The 24,774-nt window shown below is 38.7% G+C and overlaps 2 protein-coding genes across 2 annotated transcripts; one reads left to right on the top strand and one right to left on the bottom strand.

The window, feature by feature from the left end:
* Positions 1 to 1,254: 1,254 nt before the first annotated feature.
* On the bottom strand, positions 1,255 to 10,789 carry nfs1 (NFS1 cysteine desulfurase). The gene is made up of 13 exons (XM_012881337.3): positions 10,439 to 10,789; positions 9,205 to 9,281; positions 8,938 to 9,054; positions 8,035 to 8,118; positions 7,599 to 7,751; positions 5,780 to 5,873; positions 5,512 to 5,646; positions 4,285 to 4,442; positions 4,089 to 4,194; positions 3,786 to 3,867; positions 3,600 to 3,683; positions 2,788 to 2,877; positions 1,255 to 2,655 (listed from the first exon to the last, which is right to left on the bottom strand). Exons 1-13 carry the CDS (start codon positions 10,542 to 10,544, stop codon positions 2,592 to 2,594), a joined length of 1,350 nt encoding a protein of 449 aa, XP_012736791.2. The 5' UTR covers positions 10,545 to 10,789; the 3' UTR covers positions 1,255 to 2,591.
* Positions 10,790 to 13,593: 2,804 nt separating this feature from the next.
* On the top strand, positions 13,594 to 24,290 carry cunh6orf89 (chromosome unknown C6orf89 homolog). The gene is made up of 8 exons (XM_021307961.2): positions 13,594 to 13,774; positions 16,306 to 16,582; positions 16,671 to 16,836; positions 17,347 to 17,495; positions 18,109 to 18,260; positions 19,443 to 19,578; positions 22,287 to 22,410; positions 22,636 to 24,290. Exons 2-8 carry the CDS (start codon positions 16,394 to 16,396, stop codon positions 22,716 to 22,718), a joined length of 999 nt encoding a protein of 332 aa, XP_021163636.1. The 5' UTR covers positions 13,594 to 13,774; positions 16,306 to 16,393; the 3' UTR covers positions 22,719 to 24,290.
* Positions 24,291 to 24,774: the final 484 nt, after the last annotated feature.

The following is a 24,774-nucleotide window of genomic DNA, read 5'->3' as shown; positions in this document are numbered from 1 at the left end:
GCAAATAGTCAACATCACAAGAAACATATTGAGAGAAAAAATAGCAAATTAACTGGCAATGATTTGGGCAGAATCAAAGGTGAAGCTATCAGGAAACCATTCTCTTCCAGTGCTGTGCCAGAAGTAGATGTCCACTGCTCAGAGACATGGCCAAAGGTGGCAAAGGCTGAAATCTGCTGATTGAGAAATCCGAAGACAGGTTTTTCAAAAGCTTTATGGGTGGATGAGGTGACTCTTGATGGACTGGGTGGATGAGTCCGTAGCTCAATCAGTAACGGGCACAGATCTCCACATCAACTCTAACATCAGCAAGGTGGAGGTGGGGTACTGGTTTGAGATGGCATTATTAAAGTAATATTTTGTCCCAGGAATTGGACTAGTTGTACCTTTTCAGGTTGAAGTTGTACTCAAAAATCAACTCCCAAACTTACCAGATTCTCCAATGCTTTTGCTTAAAGCAGCAGTACAGGAAAAAAATGTCCCCTCTTTCAGGAAGACCCTGATTTTTATGCAGGAAAATGTGGCATCACATGCATCAAAGCAAGTTGCTAGACTGAAAAGGCCTTCAAATTAAAAGAAAGACATGGCCTCCTTCCTCAACTGGCCTAAACCCTATTGAGAAGTTATTTTTTTTTGTATTTTATTTTACAAATTACACAAGATAATTCTATATTTGAATGGCAAAGTTACACTTGTTTGTTTTTTGAGGTTATGCAGAAAAAGGATCAGCTGGGTTGGAAGTTGGAACCTCTTCAACTGTGAAACTGTGTACAAGGGACACAACAGACTTCATGAGGAAGCTGAAGTCCTTCAGTTTTTGAGTCAGATCTTCTGTAAATCTGCTGTGGGGCGCGTGATCTCGTCTGCCATCAGTTGACTTAAAGCTCAACAAGCTGATAAACAAAAAAAAACAAAAAAAAAAAAAACAGCTCGGTTCTGGGGACTCATCTAGAGCCTCTGGAGATGACTATGCAAAGAAGGATTCTTTATAAAATGAAAAACATGCATAACCCTGAGTATCCTCTTCATCAGACTGCTGTGCTGTACAACCACAGTGTCTTCACTTTTAAATAATAAAATAATATTCATCCTCAAAAACACAACCTGCCTCATAATTTTTACAGACATTGTATTTGGTTGACTTTAATAAAAAAAAAAAAAAAAAAGTTAACATAAACCTCAACTAACCCCAACATTAAACACTGATGTCTAATTATACAATGCCAAAAAAAGAGAAACACAAATTGGTGAAAATACTGATTGCATAACCTTAAAGAAGGGATTTTATTGGGTACTGACGAGCACTGTGTAACAGCATTTGACAGCAGAAACTGTGATGAAATACAAGAGCTGGAGGAGCCCAGCAACATAAGACTTGAGAAAAAAAAAGAAAAGGAATAATCTATAATTGAGAGGTTTTATTTTGCTTTCCATGTGTTGATTTAGAGAACCTTCTGGGTTTTCTTTTCTGAATTCAGGCGAATCATAAAAATAGGATGAGGTAAACTGACACCTGCTTTCTTCAGTTTCAACTTTTGTTTTTTTTGTCCAGTGAATTGGACCGTTTCTCATCCAGGTAGCATTTTCACGTAACATTCTCTGTATCAAAAACAAAAAGACTGTTAAATTCAACGTCTATACAAATGCCTGCTTAAAGATGTAACAAAATCACTTCCTTTTAAATCATCCGAACCATCGACACCTTATGATTTAATCATGGGCACCCCCTGAACGCACCGCCCCAACAGTGAAACATGGCAGCATCGTGTGTGTGAGACTCCTCATAATTGATGGTAGGTGTACACTTTTTTTTTTTAAGTCATCAAAAGGCCATTCATTTTTCTGACACTGTTCCCATTTTAACAAGATCAAAGTTGAATCAGTGAGCTGAATTTTACCATAAAAAGCTTTTAACCAGCCTTAGACCCGAGTGGACACCTGGATGATTGACATGTGATCCAAACAGAGACATACTAAAGAGGTATGACTGCATCCATATACAGCATGAAACACTGCAAGATGAGTTTGTTCAAATCTTTGGTGTGTCAGGTCATGTGAGCTGATTAGATGCATATTAACTTTAGCACATTGTTATAAATGTGAAAAATGCACAACAGCAGGTAAGATAATTTTGCTTTTGCAAATTAATTTAAACGACATAATAGTCGTTTCCCCTCCGTGAGTCTTACTCAAAAATGGCACACGTGACATATTCTGTTCGTTTTACCTTATAGTTTTATCAATTATCAGGATTTGTTGGGTTCCCGTAGCATTTTTCTGGACTCAGCTTTCAAGCTGCATCTGAGATGGTATAAAGCTGCACACTTTGTGAATGCCTCCTTATAGAATACAACCATCAGAGACTGCGGTGTGCGTTGCTGGTTGACATCTCCTGAGAGACCAACTCGGGCAGTATTTTTTTTTTTTTTTTTTTACAAAGACGAAGAGCTACAGCTACAAACGGACTTCAAGTCGGACAGGAAGTTTTGTGCGTGTTTGTTTAGAGAGAGGAGGAGAAGCTGGACCATCCCAAGAGTTTCTAAGGAACCGTAATCATTTTCGGCAACTACGGAGCAGAAATGCGTGGGGACTTAGTGCTGCGTCCACTTGATGCTCTTCAGGTCGATGCCTTCCTGAACCATCTCCCACAGCGGACTAACAGGCAACGAGAAGGGACAGAGCCGGGTTAGGGTGGCCAGAATTATACTGATCAATGTTACTATAAAAAAAAAATAAGAGCAACATGAGACCCTTAGGAGACCAAAGTGAAAAGTAAGCGGTACTCACCTCATCTCTCTGAGTCTGCGAACCTGCTGAATGCATTTCTCTGCTGTGTAATCAACTTCTTCTTCTGTGGTGAACCTGCCAATACCAAACCTGCGACACAGGGAACCAGAAAATCTATCCAATGATGTTTTCATGGGAAACAGTTTGACCTACATGACAGCAGCGCTGGACCATAAGGACTCAACTTATATCACCATAGATTTCTTAATTTCTGTCGATACGATATAATTACGACATCGATATAAACACAATAAAAGCCTCAGAAAGACTGCAAAGAATGGCCACAGCAGATGCCTGAAGAAACTTATTTTGCCATGCTTATAAAACTCCAACATTTTAGAGAGATTTGCTTTAAAAAAAGAATAAAATAAAAATTCATAAAACTACGAACATCAGTCTGTGACAAATGCTGTAATCATAGACTGTAATGTATATTGAAATATTGGAAATGTCATATCACCTCTATTGAATAAATATATTGATATTGAATAATTGTCCACCCCTACCTGACAGATTAAAACAACAGCTCCTACTTCTGTCTAAATATACAGAACCAATTCTTTCAATCCAATTTAATCACACACTCATGTTCAGATTGAACATTTATGCTGCATCTGTTTAAGTGATTATACTGTCCTGGATTTAATTAGATTGAATGACTTGACATTCTATATACCTTGATATAAAGAGGGCCCGTTTTATCAAATACCCTAATGAAGAGGCTTCGTCATTTGTACAGTTGATAAATTAATCAAACGCCCCACTAAAAATAAAAAAAATAAAAAGACCACAATTGTTTCTGGTATTTGTACCTGATGGAAGAGTGAGCAAGGTCCTCGTCTGCTCCGATGGCTCTGAGAACGTACGATGGCTCTAGAGAGGCTGATGTACACGCACTGCACTCATACAAACACACATATTCATCTTTTTAAAAAAAGGTGAAAAACACAAAAAAAAAAATTTTAACTGCTGAACGTTAAAAAAAATTAAGGTCTGACCTCCCAGATGACAGCGCGACATCCTTCAGGGCCATCAACAGACTTTCCCCTTCCACGTAGGCAAATGAAAGATTAACGCACCCTGCAGACACACACACACACATATGAATAAAAAAAACATAATGTTTAAAACTGACTTTTATGCTCCTCCTTCAAACTCGTTGAATATGGGGTTTGAGGTTTAATTTTAGAGCATAAGGTTAAAGTTGGGTTCAAGCTTAGAACAAAGAGATCAAACTCTGGTAGATGTGCGTAAGGATAGGATGGGAGGATAAATAATGCAGAATATGACTCCCTCAGTACCAGAGTAGCGTTGTTCTGGGTCTCCATTCAAGATAACGTCAGGAATCTCAGACATGATCTTCTGCACCAGACGGTTGGCCAGCATGGACACTCTCCGTTCATCGTACTACAAACACAAACGAACGTTAGGTAATCATCAGGTGGCGTCAGAAAACCTTTTTTTTTTTTTTTTTTTTTTTTTAAATGCAGATTTTACCTCCATCTCCTTCTGAGCGATGCTGCAGGCGGCGCCCAGTCCAACGGCCAGCGGGGTGGGCACCGTGCCGGAGCGGAGACCCCTCTCCTGCCCGCCCCCGTTCTGCAGCGGCTCCAAACGAACCCGAGGCCTGCGGCGCACGTACAGGGCGCCAACACCTGCAGACATGCACGCGCATCACCAACTTGCTCTGCATGCATGTCAGCGTGTAAAGCGCCGCTAACTTAACAAGAATCTCTTCAGGTTTAGCAAATATACTGCCAGTGATACTTTGTGCAGAAACACTGTAGATGAACCAGTTTCTGTACTCCCCCCCACCTGCCTGAGTGTAAATCTAAAATGGGCAGCATGCCAAAGAAATCCTAAAAAAAAAAAAAAAAACTCTGTTGAGTGTAGATCCATTTCAGGGTAGAGCAGCATTTTCAGATTTTGAACCAGAGTGGATGAAATAGAGCCAGAAATAGTCTTTTTAGTGTTTATTTGTAGGTCAACCCAGATATCAACCAAGCAGATATTAATTTTTTTTCTGAGTACCCAAATGGGAACGTTTTGTACCTGCTTAGACAACCAAAGATTTTATGTAATTATTCTATATTTCAGTGCAAGGAAAGCAGGAGGTCACCTAGTTATCTTGGTTTGTTCAGGGGTCATAATGTTATAACAGTCAGCTGGCAGAAATAAAAAGACAGGAACCACAACAAATGGACTTGAGGTGAAAAGGGTCTTCAGAAAAATAAAATATAAAATTACATTAACAAAAATTAACTACCGTATAAGCCTCACTTCTTTTTTTTTCCATAGTTTGGCTGATCCTATATAATCAGTTTTAAATGGTAAATCATACTAAACAACATGAACCAAGTAGTAAACGTTACAGTCTATAGACACAAGAGAGCGCTCTATGCTGCTCTTACACCACTTAAAAATGAATTAAAACATTAACTTATAAACAACAAAGACTGAACACATGCAATTATACATTTATAGGATTGTCTCCATAATTCCTCAAAATCCCTAATGATCAAGAGGAATACCTGTCATGTAGTGGTTTAAGTGTGTAGATGCCAACTGGTTTGTTTAAAGGACTAAAGTGGAAGTAGGTGGGCAGGGAATGGCGATGTGTAGGTAAATCTATGGGGGCAGACATTGCTGAAGGGGTGAACTGACCCGGAGCTGTTAAGATTACGTTGACACTCATTTTAACAGACTAACGTTAATGACGCTAACCTTTGGGTCCGTAGATCTTGTGACCGCTAATGGACATCAGATCAATCTTCCAGTCAGTGACACTCATGGGAATCTTTCCAACAGCCTGCGCAGCATCAGTGTGAAGGAAGACGCCTTTAGATCGGCAAATCTGACCTGAAAGCAGGAAGTGGAACCGTCGATCGGTCCAATAACGTTGGTCACATATCCATTTAGGCTCAAAGCTACACAGCTAGGTGATTTAGTCTGCAGTTGAAAACATGCATTTGTTAAATGCTGCCAGCTCTACCGATTTCCTTGATGGGCTGCTTGACTCCAATCTCGTTATTGACGGTCATCACAGACACCAGTGAGGTTTCCGGGCCGATGGAGGCCTCCAGTAACTGGAGATAGACAGACAGGTTACACAGTGAGAGCTACAGCAGCTATCAAAGGTCTACCCATCCCTGTTGAAATGCTAAACTGTTGTAGAAAAACGTCATGTTAAACGCTTCTTTTTACATGGGACATTAATCCAGTATAATTCAATTTAAATAAACAAACCAATCTTTAAAGAAAACTAAAAAAAAAATGTGCATCAACTCTTCAAAAAGCTTCTCCAGATCTAGCAGATTGTGAGGACCAGAACGGTCAGATTTAGATCTGAAGTCTTAATGATATTTCTCTCGAGAAATCCTTCAGTTGTTGGTGTTTGCTTGGATTGACTGTGATGCTCAAATGAAACCACCTCCATCATCTTGAGCTTTCTAGCAGAGACCCAAAGGCTTGGAGCCAAAATGGACCAGCAATAAAAAAAAAAAGTCCTAACTTCAACCACCTTGACAAAAGAAACTGAGTTGAATCAAAAGAAAAGTAACCCCACACCATAATTCTTCCACCACCATGGTCACGGTGGGTAATGTGGTCAGTTATGTTTATCACCATTTTGCTCCAGGTGTTTTCCATTATAGCCCAAAAGTTCAGGTTTGGTTACTGAAATCATAATTTCCCACTAAGTTGTAGGAAAGTTTAGCCCAGCACGCACATATGTTGGAAGAAAGCACTTTTGGCTTTGAACTCTACTAGGGCTGAACAATTAATCGCATTTTCAATATAATGGCGATTTAAAATAACGCAATTTCCAAATCGCAGAGGTCTGCAATTTTTGGCTATATAACAATTAGGGAATTAGACCCGTCCATTAGGTGTCAGTAAAATGTTTGAAGTGGGTTTGCATCCACATGGAGGGGAAGATAGTTGCAGCAGTGAGATAATCTAATTTTATTACTTGTTTTAGAGTTTATTTAATCATACAAAGCATTCAGTACTGGTCAATCAGTTTAATACATAGACTTGCTTGTTGGTTTGACTTTGCACTTTATCTTCAACAAGGATTGAGGTCTAATTAAATTAAAAGCTGTTCTCTTGAATAATATTCTGATCAATAGAAACATTGAAAGTTCATATTTAAAATAGTCCTTGTTTACAAACATCTTTATTTAGAGGCCATTTTTGTTGCTTGTGGTTAATGCGGAGAAAAGTCAAAATTGCAATTTTGGTTGAAATATATTGTAGGCAGAAACGCAATCAGTACTATTTCGAGTTTAGATGCTGTGGGTCTTTTAGCAACTAATCCACATGGTGAGGGAACAAATTGATTTGTTCTTTGTATATATTTTGAAACACATGATAAATTAAACTGGGAAAAAAAATAAAAAATAAATAAAAAATAAAAATCGCATTAAATCACAATATTAAGAGAAAAAAATAAAAAATAAAAAATCGCAATTAGATTATTTTACAAAATCGTTCAGCCCTAAACTCTACTACTTGGTCCAGAAATATGGAGAATACAGGAAATCGTCGTCTCTTTTAAAAACACAAACAGTGATTGTTGGAAATCCCTGCAGCTTGTTCCGCGTTTCTGGCAGCCTCCCTCACCAGTTTTAGTCTCGTCTGTTTCCCAGTTTTCGATTATTTTTATTGGTCTTTTGGCTGAATTATGCAGGATAGGAAGAGTTTTAAAATAATTTCTGTCATATATTATCATCACTGTAACATTTTCACATGGGTGTACACATTTGAGAGCCAGTGTATATGTTGTCCATCTGAACTCTGGTACTGTGTACCTCCAGGTCCAGCAGTCCATTCTTCTGGACAGGCAGGTAGCTGATGGTGAATCCTTCAGCCTCCAGAACGCGACACGAGTCCAGAACGCATTTATGTTCGGTCTGCGTTGTGATCACATGACGCTTCTTGGCCTTGTAGAACCTGGCCACGCCCTGCAGGGAGAATATAAGGGCTTCATTTTTATGGACCTTTTCATATTACTTGTGCTTTCATCTTATCTCCTCATGTTTAATGATCATTTATTTCCACACATACAGAATACAAGCCGTTTGTAACTATAACAGAGAAAACAACCGAGCGAGTGTGAGCTCATTTAAGCTGTAGCAATTACCTGATAAAAATATGGATTTTTGTTAACTTTCAAAGCAAAACTAGATTGTAGATGTGAGCTAAAATTGTTTGTGTGTGTTACAATAACAAAATAAAAAACGGGACCTTGATGGCCATGTTGTTGGACTCTGTGGCTCCGCTGGTAAAGATGATTTCTCTGGGATCGGCTCCGATAAGATCGGCCACCTGCTGCTCAGAAGACAAAAAAAAATAATAAGCAGTCAGTAACAACTTTCAGTATTTCTGTGGCACTTATCACAACATGGCATTTGGTTTAAACGCCTTATCTTTTGTTTACAATAACTTAATAATATTGTTTTCCTGTATAATAATGTTATGTCATGTTAAAGGATTGTTGTAGCCTGAACTGAACAGCAAATCTTGCAACAAAATAGAAATACCGACCGGGACAAACTCAAGACGCTTTAGTAGCTGATAACTTTATCAAACCTGTTCCTTCTGCCACTTTCTTTGCTTTACAATTCTCTCAAAGCTGTGGTTTTACCTGTTGCTTTTGAACCTCTTCCAACATAAAAAGCAGTTTCAACAGCCAACTGCTTTCCATTAATATCACAAAATACAGCTTTATATGAGCATCCATCTTCTGTCCCTCTTATTTATGTTTCTGTCTCTATTGTGTAAATTTATACATGGTTATTTTTTTTAAAGGCTACCTGCCAGTCTACCTTCCTACTTCTTGATTGAATGAAAATCGCTTTAAAATCTAGATCTGCCAGAGTTTATAATATTTTTGAGCGTGACTTTATTCAGTTTTTAATTTATTACAATTGGGATCTGTTTCTGATCTACTCATGGGGTCCATCTAGTATAATAATTTATTACATGCCCTGACCTTTTTGGGGAGGTGCGGGGCCCCCCCTTGTTGAATGGTAGGGGAAACACTGCTATAAGTAAAGATCAGCCACAGAACTAAGGTGGAGGAGCTCATACTGAAATGTTTTTTTTTCATGATGAAAGTTTTTTCTACTTGAGTTAAAGTCTTTATACCTTCCTGGCCGTCTCCATGGCCGTCTCGCTCTCCCAACCATAGGCGTGAGTCCTGGAGTGGGGGTTGCCGTAGTAATTCACGTGGTACGGCAACATTGCATCCAGCACACGAGGGTCCTAAAGAGACCATAAAAAAAAAAAGGGCAAAAACACCAGGACCGTGTGAGAGACATAATCCTTGATAAAGCCAAAAGTGTTGTGGTGGATGTGCTGCAAAGGCGAACAACTAACATTTCCTACAAAGCAAAACTATTTATCACGACTTACCATAGGTGTGGTCGCCTGGAAGTCCATGTAGAGGGGTCGCAGCTCATCTTTCTCCAGTTCATGCTTCTTGATCAGCTCTTCAGTGCAAAACACAAAGTACACACAATGTTTCAAGCTTACTGCCAAAACGTCTGAGATAATGTCATTTTATATGAGTTTCAGATCGTTTCTGCACGTCACAGGAATTAACGAGTTTTCACATAAGTATCCAAGCTTTTCATAACTACTAACAATTTTAATAAGGGTGACTAATGAAATAAAAACTGTTTCATTGGCTGACCGAGGATCAGTTCTTTTTAAGATATTTACATAGAGAAATCTACTTTGAATGGAAGAATAAAACCGAGTGTTTAACCAGAGATGGAGTCCAGCTCAGAACGGACATTGACTTATTCATCAGCTGACTTTATAAAACCAGGAAGCATGTACTGTCAAGCTTTTACAGCGCATCCCTTAATTAAGCTTTTGTTTTGCTTATTATTCCCTTATTTGTCATGACTGTACTTATCTAAAATAAATAAATAAATAAATAAATAAATAAAGAAAGAAAGAAAGAAAGAAAGAAAGAAAGAAAGAAAGAAAGAAAGAAAGAAAGAAAGAAAGAAAGAAAGAAAGAAAAACGGCACTATTTGAATCAGCTTGTGTTTATGTCATTAGCAAAACTGCAATCTTCTTTTAAGTCACCAAACAACTTATGCACCAAAAACACACAAATATTTGCATTTTAAGCAAAAGACCATAATTATAATTAGATTGACTTGCTCAATATATATATATATATATATATATATATATATATATATATATATATATATATATATATATAGTGCAAATATCATGGAATTGTAGAGTCCTTAATTCTTAGATTAAGGAAAAAATGTAGCTCCATGTTTCACTTATTTAGGCCATTAGACCAAATGTGTAAATAAAGTACAAATAACAGAGACATTTTTCAGATATTTAAATTTACTAAATTAAAACCAATTCAAACAATGTATTGACCCTCATATACATAAACGTAGTTTCATAATTCAGCTTTTTAGATTTATTTACAGCAACTAAAACGAGTAAGCTTATTTGTGTAATTGCCTCTGCACCGTTGCATGATGGTTACATCACAGGTGTTGTAAAGTTTCCCTGTATCCCCATGATAAACTGCGTCACTTTAGGATTAGCTTAATGCTAGCTGCTTGAGTCAGAGTAAAGAGGCCAGTTTGCTCCTGGCTGCTGTTACCTTTCGGCATGGAGCTGACGGCCGTCCGCTCAGGACACAGGCGGAAAGGAAGCCACGAGGCCGGCCTCAGCAGCCGGGAGGAGACGGTCCTGCCCGAGGAGAGCATCGGGTCGGCGGGACTGACTTTACCTTAAAAGCTTCGCTAAACCTCCGTCCACACCAGCACGTTGGCCGCAACCGGGACACCGAGGATGTAATGATGCGAGTTTGTTCAACAAGCAGGTTCCCGTCAGATAAAACTGATGAAAAAAAGTAGAAAACAGAGGATAAACGCGAGTAAAGTTTGGGTTTTCGTCCGACTGCCTGTCACTTTTATAAACACAGGTCGAGATGGAATGGGTCAACGTCAAAACGACGTAACAGGATCAGCTTCCGGTGGGGACTTTCAAAACAAAAGAGGCGACAAATCTGCTACAAAAAATAAATAAAAAATTATTTTAATTCAAATCTCTTTTATGAACTTTTCTTTTATCACTGGCTTTTAACTCCATAGAGCACTACCAATAGGTTGAAATTTGCGCAGTATTTTGCCCTTTGTTGTTTATTTTATTTTGTTGTTATTGCTTATTGCTTTTAATATGATGGTTTTATAATGCTGTGCTTTAATTCAGTTTTGCAGCACTATGGTTACCTTATGATATGTTAAAGCACTTTGAAAATATAAGATTCATTAATTGACAAAGGCTGGCTCTCTGATGCTTTGAATCTTTTAGACAGGACAATTTCACAAACAAAGTAACACAATAAACTCCACACCATTGTCCAACACAGCACATCTTCAATACTTTATTATGATGAAACTACTGATTATTATGGGTCACGGACTTCTGGGGTTACATTGCAAAACAGCAACTGAGCCTGCAGGTTAATGAATATTTAATATGTATATATATATATATATATATATATATATATATATATATATATATATATATATATATATATATATATATATATATATATATATATATCAGGATGACACATATAATTGCAACAATTTAGTGTCCTTCTGAGATAAGAGCATTTTATTTTTCATCCAAGATGCTAACCTAAACAGCTAAATACAGATGATGAGAAAGGGTATGAGCCAGTATGAGACTCTGAAACTATGATAACCTTGAGGGGAGCATAGAAATCACAGTTTAAACTGCTTATACATAAAACTTAAAAGCAAAAATGTACAGTTATCTAAGTGTCTTTATTTAAACAAAAAAAGCGAGGTTTATTCCCATTATATTATATTAGAATTCTATATAATTTTATACCTATTTTTTATCTGCAACATTTTTAAAATGTTATCTTGATACATTAGTTGAAGCTAAAATAAAGAATAAGCACCAACTAAAGCTAAAAATCTGTGATTAGCTGGTTAATTGCTATCCACTAATTTAACAAATAAGCTTGTCAGCTGTAGATTTAGAGGATTGTTGGTGTTCCCCCTAGTTTCCATACCGTGAGTGTCCATGTGATTTTTTTTTAAATTTCTAAGCCAGTCAGCTGACCGGCAGTGCCCAGCAACAAGCGGAGGAGCATCTCGCCTCACTTTGGAAGAACCAAGTCATGCCTGCCTCATTAAGAAGATCATCAATAAATAATAAATGATAATTGTTAGAATATATATGAAGTTAAACATTTTTTTTAATCTTTCCACTCAATTTGGTGACGCACAGCAGCAATCTTTTTATTTTGCTGCTTCCACCTCTCCACCGTTGAGCTGCGTTGTAACTGTTTGCAACTTGACGTTGTTTGATGCTCGCTCTTAAACAGTTGCACAATGAACGGGAAAAGTAGGCGGGACTTCCGGCGGATTGTCCGTGTTCTCATTGGCCGAGAAGAATTGTTTTGGTTCCGTTCAGGGCGGTATGAAAAGCTTTCACGGTATTTGATTGGCTACAATGAAACGTTTATGAAACTTTTTTTTATAAAGTACAGAAAAGCATAATTTCCAAACATAATTCGTTATCAGGACTGTTTTTATTTGGTTTTACGTAGGAAAGGTGGCAACTAGTGGAATGCAGTTTTGGGTACATATTACATCTCTTATCTTATTATATAATAATATATCTAATAATATCTATCATCTCTATCGGAGAAGACAGAGAGAGAGGAGCGCGGAGCGAGATGAGAGGATGAGATAGAAGAGAGAGAGAGAGAGAGAGAGAGAGAGAGAGAGAGAGAGAGAGAGAAACGGAAACATCAGGAAAAATGAGCACAAGAAACTAGAGAAATACCAAGGGCTCAGGGAAGAACAGGGAACTACAAGAAAGTAGTGCCCGTGGTCATCAGAGCACTTGGGGCTCTAACTCCAGATACCTGGAGAAACTTCAGACACCTCAGTTCAGAAGAGCACAATCTAGATCCTAAGAAGTACCCTCAAGCTCCCAGGCCTCTGGCCACCCACCCTGCTCAGTAGTATGAGGGGTGGGCGAGAGAGCAGTTTTTGTGTGTGTATATATATATATATATATATATATATATATATATATATATATATATATATATATATATATATATATAGATAGATAGATAGATAGATAGATAGATAGATAGATAGATAGAGATACATACCTTTTGTGACTAATTCAATTTGAAAATATTTGTAATATCTATTTCCCTCCACTCACTTTTCTGTTGATATCAGTTTCTTTAAAGTATCTTAAATTATCTTTTATATTTACATTTATATTTACATTTTACATTTATCTTTTATACTTGACAGAAATGTCCTAAAACTTTTCATCCTGAATGTTATATAAAAATGCATTATCATTATATATATATATATATATATATATATATATATATATATATATATATATATATATATATATATATATATATAAAACACTTGACATTCTGTAGTATGATGATTTACGTTACGGGTAATTTTCTGCTAAAACAGGAGAAACTGAAAAGGGCATCTTGAATCCTAAACAGGTCACTGGTGGCGGTGAACAAGAAGAATGCAGCTCACAGACTCCTTTTGGAGAAATGCATTCAGAATAAGATGATGACGCATGTCTGTATTTGTTACATTTTGTGTTTTAACGCACTAGGCATTGAAGATACAAGATCTCCCAGCTGCCGTAAAATGCCGTGAAAAGCTGCGAAATCACGAGCAGAGTCATTGGAGCGCGTGAGGGGTGTGTGCAGATTGTCGATGGCTGAGGCCGGAAGTGACAAATCCGAGGCCAACTTCACCGGCCTGCAGTGTGCAGCCATGTCTACGGTCTGACTAACGACCTGTCATCTCTTTTCCTTAAAAACAAGACTTGTTTCTGGGAACAGCGTAAGAAATGGGAACGTTTTTACCACGGCGGCGCATCTCACAGTGAGGTGAGAATATTTGGTTGTGTGTTGGACTTAGAATGAGATGTTGCTATCCGAGGAGCTAAGCTGTCAGGTATTTTCGGCCAAAGACCGCTGCTGCTCGGGGTTTGGATTATTTCTACCAAACAAGCTCACACAGCGAGACTTTAGTGATCAACGGCGTTGAGGAACATTGTGTTATCATGTTTACCCAGATTTCGCTTTTTTTTTTTTTATCATGTAACTATCGCTCACAGGTTCCCGTTTTTCATTACACAATTAGAAGATAAAGCTGTTCTGCTCCAAGTTTTTGTATAAATTGAGCTCTACTCGGTGTGTTTCCGGTTTTTATGAGCCTTAATGAGAAAAAACAAACAAAAACAAACAAAAAAAAAACATGTATATCTGGTTATAAACGCCCCGCAGTCATTTTTCTGAGCGGGTTGGTTTTATTGACAATAACACGTCAACATAGGGGAGGCCAGATCCCAGCAGAGGTGGGTCATCGCCTCCCAGGTCACAGGTCTCAGGTCAAGAGTACCAAGAGTCCTGTGGTTTAAATTTCAAGTCAATATAAGTTATTTCTGAGAGGTTAACGACAAGAGGAAGCACATTTTTATTTTTTATTTTTTTTTCTATTATTATTATTATTATTATTATTATTATTTTGTTTGGTAGATATTTGACTTTAATGAGAGCGTCAAGTCATTTCACGTGAAAGTGCTAAAGTCCAAACAGGTCACAAATCATTGGTATCCAAGTCAGAGTCAAGTCTCCAGTCAGACTCTAGTCAAGACAAAGCGTCAAAGTTCACCTCTGGATCCCAGCTAGAGCGTCCCTGTGTGGGACTATGTTGCTAATCCATAGAGGTCTGACATCTCTGCTAATAAAATATAAATAAAAAAAACACAGTAACAGCTTATTTAAGAGCCCCAGTAATTATAAAATGTATATTTTCCTAGCCCATCATACATTAAGTCTAATCTTATTGCCTACTTGCACACTATTATCTCAGGATATCTAAATGTGCATTTCTGTAAATGAAGCCTCAAATCAGTATTACTCAAAATCACCTTATTACCTCATTATTTGTTATCTGTGACTCATGAAGGACAAGTAGTTCATACAAATGTTTGAATCTTCATCTTTTTAATCTTTTGAACGCTATAGCGGGGAAAAAAACACTGTAACCCTTAAGCTGGTGAAGATTCTCAGTCATTCAGGTCATGATCATTACAAAAAAAAGTTAAAAAACAAAACAACTGGACGTTTTTCCGAAGTTTGAAGACGTTTCGAAAGTATTCTGGATGGGAAGCGAAACGTCTTCAAACTTCTGAAAATAGTCCATTTGTTCTGTTTTTCAACTTTTTTTTGGAATCACTGTAACCCTTGTTCATTGCCTGTTTGTTTGTTTTTTTGTCTTTTTAATGTGTACTCTTAGCCGGAGTGGCCAAAAATAAATTTCACTAAGGTTACACACTGTGACAATAAAGAGTCTTTGAATATTATCCCCTTTTTTTGACATTTGAATGTGTTTAAAAAAAAAAGCTTTTGTACAAGTTATGCATCTTGTTATGCATCCTGGTTGCTTTTCACTTAGCTCACGTCTCTGTCTGGTTGTTCAGCTGGATACCTCGCTTTTAACACAGCATTTGAAAGTCAGGAGATGAAAGGCGTAATGCGTCTCTGTAAATGAAGTTGGACGAGTTGAACTACCCGGGGTGGATCAATGGATCCACGTTTAAAGCCGGCGACCTGTGAAAAATGACAGCCTGTGAGCGTTTTCCTTCCCCGTCACCGACATTATGGAACAGTCGATGTCCACAGGGAGTGTTGAGCAAATGAGATCAGCTCGTGTCTGTGCGTTCATTTTAATGTGGTGTGTTGGATTTGCATTTTCATTATTTTTTTTTATTTCTTTCCTGGCATGATTTTATTGTATTTTGCTGGTCATCCAGTTCACCTATGAATGAGTTGGTAAAAAAAAAAGTGAGATAATCATTGCCAGACTTAAATCTAATTAAGATCCTGTGGCGTGACCTCTTAAAATAACTAAAAATCCTACAAGCTTCACTTTTGTTTAAGTTAAGCATTAATGATTAAAAAATAAGAAAGCAGCTGGAAAATAAATCGCATTAACGGGCAAATTCCAAGTGGGGAAATAAAAAAGAACCCAAAGGCCCGTCTCACATTTGTCAACAAACATCTTGATGGTCCCCCAAAGCTTTCTGGGAAATATTCTGTAGCCTGACAAGCTAAAGGGGAGCTTTTTGAAACATTTGGTGTAAAATGAACACAGGATTTCAGAAAAATGAACATCGTGCCAATTATCAAATGGGCTGGAGTGGCCTAGTCAAAGTCCTGACTTAAACTTGAAATGGACCATAAGTAAACCAGTCATGCCTGAACAGAATCAGACAGGTGATAAGGTTGTTTTTAAAATGTTCGATTATCCATGTTAGACAAAGGGTTAGTTATTAATACTTTCGCTGCAGGAATGAAAGCGAAGGATTACGAGCAAGTGGAGCCCAGCTATGGTTGATAGGCAATCTCCTCAGTTTCTGAACAGGTGAGGCGACGCCATGATCCCGGTTCCCTGCGCCAGCTGAAGACGCGCGCGTGTGTGACCTCAAAGCCGCTGTCACCATGGGGACGACGACGAGCGAGCCGTGCATCTACGACAAGCTGTCCGAGAGCATCGACATCCTGCGCCAGTCGGGCTACCGCTACGGCATGTCGGAGAGGGAGATCGAGAGGTTCATCAAGCAGGTCCTGGAGACCAACGAGCCCAGAACGGAGCCCCCACAGTTCCCCATTCTTAGAGCCACCATTAAGGTGAAAAACCCCCCCGTAGCTAACGGAACGCGTCTGTGCCGTCTGCTCTCACTGCAGGCTTTTACTAACGTCTTTGTCTTTTGTGCAGTTTCTGGTGGCTGTGGGCTTCCTGCTGGTGGTGGTGCTGGCCTTCACCTACCCGCAGAGCTCCCCCCAGCTGGGACTGGTGAATCTGGGCTGTTGCAACTGGTCGTCGCCCCTCAGCCACGTCCGCCTGCTCTCCCTTCCTATTGCCAAGAAGTACAACCTGCAAGGTGAGAGGCGTTGTGACTCTAACAAAAGGCAAACTCCCAGAGGGCCTTGTAGCGAAGCAGATCTTAACTTGGTACAAATATCTGTTGGTATCTTGGTGCATTTTATAATAACTGCTTCTCATTATAGGAGGATTTCTGCTAGTTTTATTTTTTTTTTAATATATATTAGATCCACTGACATGAAATGGAGCTAGATCTCAGATTTTAATGAGGTTTTACAGAAAATCTGCTTAAAGGCATCCTGGCAGGCAGGAAGAAAGTAGCATTTTTTAGATGTACCTAAAGTGATCTTCATGTTTTTATTTATGAAAAAAAATACATACATATTCAAGAGGTAAGAAAGAAATGTTGACCAATAGGCTGATGTATAGATTGCTTTTAGTTTAATGAAAAACAATCATGAGCTTAAAATACTTAGTTCAACTAAAGTGGCTGGTAGTTTCAGAGGTCTGGGCGGTTTTTAATGTCAGAAACGCTGATGTTTGGTCGTGTGTTGTGTTTGTTGGGCAGGTTTTCATGAGTGGTGGAGCGCTGGTTCTCTCAGGCAGAGTCTGGTGAACTGTTCCGGCTGCGCAGAGATCTCCTCGGTGCTGGAAGTCCCCGAGACCCTCAGGGGGACGGTGACTCTGCGACGGGGGCCCCAGCTGGTGCTGCTGAAGGTCAGAGCTCCGTTGGATCAAGAGTAGCCGCCTGACGGGTCGAATGGTGTTGCTTTTGGATATTTGGATTGCTATTAAAGTTATTTTTAAACAGAGCTAGAAGGAGGAACTTTAATCTGGAAATATTTTCCCCAACTTACTAAATGATCTTGTGATTTTTTAAAAAAAATTCTGACAAAATCAAGAAACAGGTTATTGTATCCGTAGTTTACTATAAACACAACGTTGCATTATGATGCGTTCCATACCTGTGGTCATTTTTACGGTTATTACAGTCTGACACATTTACTTCGTGTTTTGATTGAATTGATTGAATTGAATTGATTGAATTGATTGAAAGCCTTTATTGTCATTGTACACAGTACAGTGAGATTTGGAGAGCAACTCCATAAAAGTGCACACATTAAAAAACACATAAAAACACATACAATACATTAGTGCAAATCTGGATGATTTCATGGGATGAATGTGTCTGGCTTTTTAAAATCCAGCTTTTTCTAAATTGCACAGTGATCGCAATTAGTTAAACTAAAACGAGGAGCAGCAATAATACCCATTAGACCTTTTTTTTTTTCTAAAAGTGAACCGTTTTCTTCACCGCTGTTCCCTGCAGGGCGGGGAGTCCCTCAGCATCCAGCGGCAGCAGCTGGAGGAGCTCTACTTGGCCCATTCAGGCTCCATGTCCATTCTGCTGGAGGAGGACGACGGCGTGCACAACGACAACCTCGGCCTCCCTCAGGGACCTGCAAACTTCACCCTGCTCTGGTATGAATCTCAGCCATTCTAACACACGGACATGCTTTCATTCAAACTCTACCGTTTTAGGTCCGGCTGTGTGTTTAGGGTCATCGTCATGTGAGAGGCGGGGCTTAGCCTCAATCTGAAGACTTTTGCAGCCTGTAACAGGCTCCTGGATTGTGATTTGTTTAGCTTCACCCTTCTTCCCATCAACTCTGCGTTTCCTGGTTCCTAATGAAGAAAAGCATCCACAAAGCATGATCCTGTCACCACCATGTCCAACACTGGGATAGTGTAGTTAGCAGTATGTACAGCTTTAGGTTCCTGCTAGCATCTTACATGTTAGCTAAAAAGTTTAATTTTGTTCTCACCTTACCAGGGCACTTTCCTCCACCTGTATGCTGTGTCCCCTACGTGGCAAAAAAAGCCAGATTTTTTTTAAATGCACAGCTAGTTTTTCACTGGAGCTATGGCTCTTTGCAGCTCCTGCTGTTATTTTAGTCATTGATCTTTGGAGTATTGTTGCAGGAGGTGATGCATCCTGTGGAAAACACATTTACTCTCAATGCCCACGTTGTACCACAGACCCAGACAAGCCATTTTCACACATAAACTCAGGACATATCCTAAAGCAGGGGTCTGCAACCTGTGGCTCTTTACTCCTTAAAAATTTTGACCAAAAATGCAAAGGGAAAAAGTTGGTCAATGTTTCTAAATGTAAAGGTAATTTAAAATTGCATATTGTTCTGCAATATAACATTTCCAGAAAGAAAGAAACTAATGGTGTGTGGAATATTTTACTATAGCTAAATGAAGTATCTTTTTGTCAATAGGTTGCAAACAACTTGCTTTTTCATAACTTTGATGCCATTTGCTATTGAAATCAAATGTCAAATTGAAGAAAATGCATTAAACCTAAACATAAAAATACTGTTGGTTTAATAATAACTGTTGATCTTGTACAAATGTAAACAAATGTCCTATAGTATACTAAAAAAAAACAAGCTCTTGTTTCAAAGAGAGGTGTAACTTTTGTGGCTCTAAACAAAATTTTAGCCCTTTTAGCTGGACCGAGGGGAGAAATGGCTCTGCGGGTTGTAAAGGTTGCTGACCCTTTTCCTAGAGGAACACAGATGTTCAACTTTTATAAAAAAAAAAAAAAAGAAGCATATAGTCCATAAGCTGAGTTGAATGCCTTTCCACCTGCAGGAGGTTCAGTTCTGGAACCAGAGAAAAGGTGCTGAGATGGCTGTTCCCCAAGGCGGAGCTCTGCCCCCTGCTGGACAGCGCCGGGACCATCCTGCAGCGATGCCTGGTCATCCATAGCACAAACTCTCAGAGCAAGGCAAGTGCATCTAGGCCCACCTGTCAGACTCTCTCGACTCTGAGTGAAGAATTTAACGAGAATTACTGTTACTGAAGGGAAATGATGAGGGAAAAAAACACAAATGTGAGGACATAGAGCAATGGTCTAAAAAGTGCAGATTAAAACCTTAATGAACATTTATAAATTGATTCATTGCTTTATTTCGAGGCATATAAAATAAGAAGGGCGGGGGGAGATAAATGCATGTTCTACCCCGTACTGGGTAAAAAAGGAACCAAAAATGATATATACTTACACAAATATGTGCAATAAATACACATGCAGTGTCCCTATTTTTTAATTTTTTAATTTTTTTTAAATAATATATACATAAACAAACGCATCTAGCTTGAAAAGGAGTGGGAAGACGACAGACTTATGTACTCCCACATGTACTCCCACTCCCTATTTATACACTGCAAATGCAAAGCGTGTCGTATCCTAGGGACGTTATGACTGGTCCTTCCTTCTAGAAGCTGTTAGACTTTATTACCATCACTACTCCCAATAAGCTCAATAGGTGTTTACATTCCTGCAGTTTTTTTTCTTCTGTTGCATAAACATACAAACCAGTACACGCTTGCACATTTTTTTGAAACACCCTATACAGTCACACATTTCTTTTAAGTAAGCTGTCTTTTAATATCTATTATTACTAGGGCTGCAAACAAGTAATCGACTTGCGATTAATTTTCAATTAATGGTTAATTAAATTTTTTTTTTTTCATCCAATTAACTGATAACGTCTGCTTAGACCAGGGGTCGGCAACCTTTACCACTCAGAGAGCCATTTGGACCCGTTTCACACAGTAAAGAAAACACTGGGAGCCACAAAACCCTTTTGAAATTTTAAATGAAATAACACTGCATATAACAAATTTTTTGCCTTTCTGCTATGTATAAACAAACTATACTGTGTTACACATGAGTGAACAACTGCAGAGAAAATGAAGTAACATTTCTGCATGCAACAAAACATTTTTAACTCTGAAAAAAAGAGCAACAGGTGGTGGGGCTACGGGGAGCTGAGGTGTCTAATTATGGGCGTGTCTACCTGCTGTGAAACAATCAGGAAATAACTTTTTATTTCTCTGATTAATAACATCTTTATGTAGCACTCTGTTATTGTTACTCTGTGCTTCTCTACCAAAAAATGTTCTCTCGCTCTCTTTCTCGTCATCCGACGCAGATCAAATTAAATGTCTTTGTGTCTGTATTTTGCGGCATTAATTGTGAGTCAGACTCAGATTTAGAAGCTGGTACATGAAATAAACAAACTTAGAACACACACAGGTAGGTCATCAGAGTTTAGTCCATGAATCCCCCTGGATGGCTGCTTCAGAGACGTGTCAGGTTGTGGGGGCGTGGCCGATCTGAGCGCCTCTTTCTTTCTCTGGCCCCTGAAAATCCTCAGGATTCTGTTGTGGATGTTGTGTGTAACTTTATTGCAATTTAATTCAAATTATGTTCTACTTTTATTTACATAACCTTTGTTATGATGGTTGTGTTGTAACTGCAACAGATTATTATTATTTTTTTGCGTCCACCCAGTTAGGACGCTGAAGGGGATGCATGGCTAAAAACGTTTGGGAACCGCTGTTTAAATATTTAAATATTTTAGATGTTACAAGATCGCCATAATCTTCATAGAATTACATTTTAAAATTGAACAAACTAAAATAAAATACATTTTAATTAAATACTCATTAATTATTTTCAAAAGCTGAGCCGCATCAGAGGGTTCAAAGCGGCTCTGGAGCAGCGGGTTGCCGACCCCTGGCTTAGACGGACCTTCTTTCAGCCTTGTAGTACGGTCGCCATCCACAAGAGGGCGCTGCTGATCATTCTAAAGTGGAGCAAGATAGTCATGGCAGACGCAACATGAAGCGGTCTAAACCACTGAGCTATATAATATTATATAGCTCAGTGGTCTAAACAGAGTCCGATGTGGGATTAATATTCAAGTTAAATGACAATAAGGATGCAAAAATGCTATTTATGCAGTTCTGTTTTTAAATATAAACACTCAAGTTAACCTGACTCTTGCCAGATGGATGTGTGGAGCTGTGTGAAGGTCGGCGTAGCTACATCCATCTGTTAAAATATTGTTGTAAAATTCAGCATATTGTAAAAGAAAAAAAAAATCCCTCCATGATATGGAAAGACCCTCTTGATACAAGAGAAACTATGAATTTTAAGAAAATGGCCGCTTATCAATTAGCCTTTAGTCGATCGATAAGATCAATCAAATTTAGATTAACTAATTAATCTAAATTATGAGCACCCTCAGTAATTACTGTACAGGGAGTATAATTACTGTAAGTCTCTTATCCTTTTTTTTTTGTTTTACTGATATGTTTTACTGTTGTATGTATCTGTGTGCTTCCAGTTGCTTTTCACTTTGTATTTCCCCACTGTGGAACAATAACAAGTATTTCTATTCTATTGACTTTTCCAAAAGTGACATCAGAACGGTGCGTTTGTTCACATAACCGTCAGTATAGACAAAATATAGTTACAGGTAGAGAAACGCCTGAGTCCAGGACAGAGTCAGAGTCAACAAATGACATCAACAAATTTGTGTGGACATTCTTCGTATTTTGTGTTTGTTTTTGATGAAAAATAAAATTTAAGGCTGCACCCCCCCAACCCTGATACTACAGTGCTGTCTGTTGCTGATCTTTCAGGGGGTCCGGGTGCTGGGTTGGCTGGTGGTGGGAGAGGGGCTGCCATCGGTTCGAGTTGTGCCTGTTCAGCGGTGCCAGAAACACTGCAGCTCCTTCAACCTCTGGCTTTCGCCCGGAGACATGGGTAACTTCTGCTGCAGCTGCACATTTAAACTCCTTTTAGACAACAAAACCAAGCTAGCTCTGTGTTAAGGATTAGATTAGGTTACGGCCTGAAAACCTTTCTTTCTACATAACAGCATAGAAAGATCAGCCTCTGAATTCCTGCTAAGCAGATTTCAACTAAAACATTTCTGCAGATTTTGATCCAGTCTCTCTCTCTCTCTCTCTCGGTTGTCGACCCGTCCAGTGTACGCGGACCCTCGATACTGGCAGATGGAGCTGTTCCCTGGACGTGGCCAGAACATCATCTGCGACGGGACGACCTTTTAGCCTTCAGACGGGGCCGAGCTCAGGACCCGGGACACGACACACAAAGCACCTTTGAATGTTTGTGTTTGGAGCTTACTGGCCTCTTTGTGCCCATTGTCTGCCCGTTGTTGCCTTATAACACCAACAATGTTTTGTTTATAGCGCCTTTCTGCTCTGGTAATCCTCTGAGAACTGAAACCAACTGCACAAAAAGAGGGCGGGGTGGGGGGGCGGGGGGAGAGAACCTCCTGCAGAGTCTTCTGAGGGTCAGAGGAATAAAGAAAGACTTGTTCTTTAGCTGAAGTGCTGAAAAATCATCTGCGCTCATGCCACAGCTTCTAGCTGATTTCTAGCAATCAAGAAATCTTTAAATATTATTGGTGGTGAAGGGAGAAGGTAATGACACTGGTCCCAGACCCAGGAATCACTGCCACCATCTACATCCTGTTCAGTGACTTTAAACCATTTCTGTTGCATTCAGATCCCCCCCCCCCCCCGTGTAAGAATAATAAACAGGTGCGATTAAGAATGGGAAGAATGAGTTTCTTTTGTGTGCTACAGTCAGAGAATGTGTCCAGAAGTGCTGACCTACCTTTGTTATGCAGACACTAAAAATCAGGCAAGCTCCTCCTGTGATAAGTTCATCTGTGATTTTATTTAGGTTGCTCCTAATCTTTAACCCGACGTGTAAACAATCCAGCTCCAGGACTTCGTCTCCTCTTTTTTCGATGCAACCTTTCTACCTGCATAACGACGGGGTCATCGGCGTGCGACGGACGCCGACCCCGAACCTTCAGACGTTCACCCAGGCATCATCTCCTATGTGCCATACCGCATTCATCGGATGCATCCACCCTTGAACCATTTACCAGCTCGTAACATACATTTGCTGCTTCACCTCCTGAGCTAGTTCCCATTTAAAGGGCCAGTTCAATGTTTTCTGTTTTTTTTTTTTTTTTTTCTCTTGCAGTCTGTGCTTGCAGGTCATATCCAAATACGGCTGCATTTTTTTTTGCAGTATTTTACAATGTAAAAAAATGGTTTTCTGCATTATTTACGTTATGTATATTCATACAGTTACATTAAACGAGGAGGTAAGAAATGTAACGTGCTGTTTAATCATAAGTCAAATGCAGCCAATATTCTGTGTGTAATTAGGACAGAAGTTTAAGGTGTAAAATTAGCCTCAGTGACAATAGGGGAATTCAGAGTTTATGGCTCATACTTTCAGAGCGTTAACAGGGAATGTATAAGTTTGACGGGTTCTCCTGCAGAACATGTATCTGAAACTTTCTGTTCCCTTCTTGATCGGAGGCGGAAATGAGAACCGACCCCCTGACGAGATGTTACGTTGCCAGAGCGCATCAAGCAGGAAACATGTTTGATTCTACTTGTTTTACAAAGCTGCTGCTCCTCCAGTTTCCGTGTGCTTATTTATTGTTCGGACTGTATACATGTATACAAATCTTTGATTTTTAATACAGATATGTTGTAATATATGTTTGATTATTATTGTTACTGCTGAGCTTTAGGATGAAATGACAGCAGAGGGTATATTTTATGTATGACCAAGAATTAAAAGTTTTAATCATGTATCTGTCTGCCAAACAGAAATATCTGCATTTTAAAGTTTATTATATATATATATATATATATATATATATATATATATATATATATATATATATATATATATATATATAATGATCTGCATAGAGATGTAATAGTTTTGACTAAATTAAAAAAAAGTTCAGCTTCCTTTTGTGTGGCATATTAATGCTGGTGTATGAACCTGTGCTATATATCAATCCGGATCAGCAAATATACGCATGATGCATTACTGTAAACAAAATAGTGCACAAATGATTTGTGGAATGTGCAAAACCAAATGTTTAAGTATGTCTGAGGTCATCTTTTGACAGGCATTTCTGGTGTCAAATTTCAAATCAGATTTTGCATATTAAAAATAATTGTTTCAGCTAATTCGGATAAATTTACAGATCAACAGCTTTGGAACTAATCATGCATCAAAATCATGAATTTGAGTCAGTAAAAGCAGAATCGTCTGATATTACAG

Source organism: Fundulus heteroclitus, unplaced genomic scaffold (assembly GCF_011125445.2).
Source record: "Fundulus heteroclitus isolate FHET01 unplaced genomic scaffold, MU-UCD_Fhet_4.1 scaffold_90, whole genome shotgun sequence".
NCBI lineage: Eukaryota > Metazoa > Chordata > Actinopteri > Cyprinodontiformes > Fundulidae > Fundulus > Fundulus heteroclitus.
Note: the sequence above shows the minus strand (reverse complement) of the source record. Positions and strands in the feature narration are given on the sequence as shown.

Bases quoted from the DNA above. Each gene is read 5' to 3' on its own strand.
- nfs1 (XM_012881337.3), bottom strand. From the start codon at position 10,544: ATGCTCTCCTCGGGCAGGACCGTCTCCTCCCGGCTGCTGAGGCCGGCC. The intron at 4,443-5,511 runs GTTAGCGTCATT...GCATGTCTGCAG, and splicing joins CAAGATCTACGGACCCAAAG to GTGTTGGCGCCCTGTACGTG. The intron at 4,195-4,284 runs GTAAAATCTGCA...TTGTGTTTGTAG, and splicing joins TCGCTCAGAAGGAGATGGAG to TACGATGAACGGAGAGTGTC.
- cunh6orf89 (XM_021307961.2), top strand. From the start codon at position 16,394: ATGGGGACGACGACGAGCGAGCCGTGCATCTACGACAAGCTGTCCGAG. The intron at 18,261-19,442 runs GTATGAATCTCA...TTCCACCTGCAG, and splicing joins GCAAACTTCACCCTGCTCTG to GAGGTTCAGTTCTGGAACCA. The intron at 22,411-22,635 runs GTAACTTCTGCT...CGACCCGTCCAG, and splicing joins GCTTTCGCCCGGAGACATGG to TGTACGCGGACCCTCGATAC.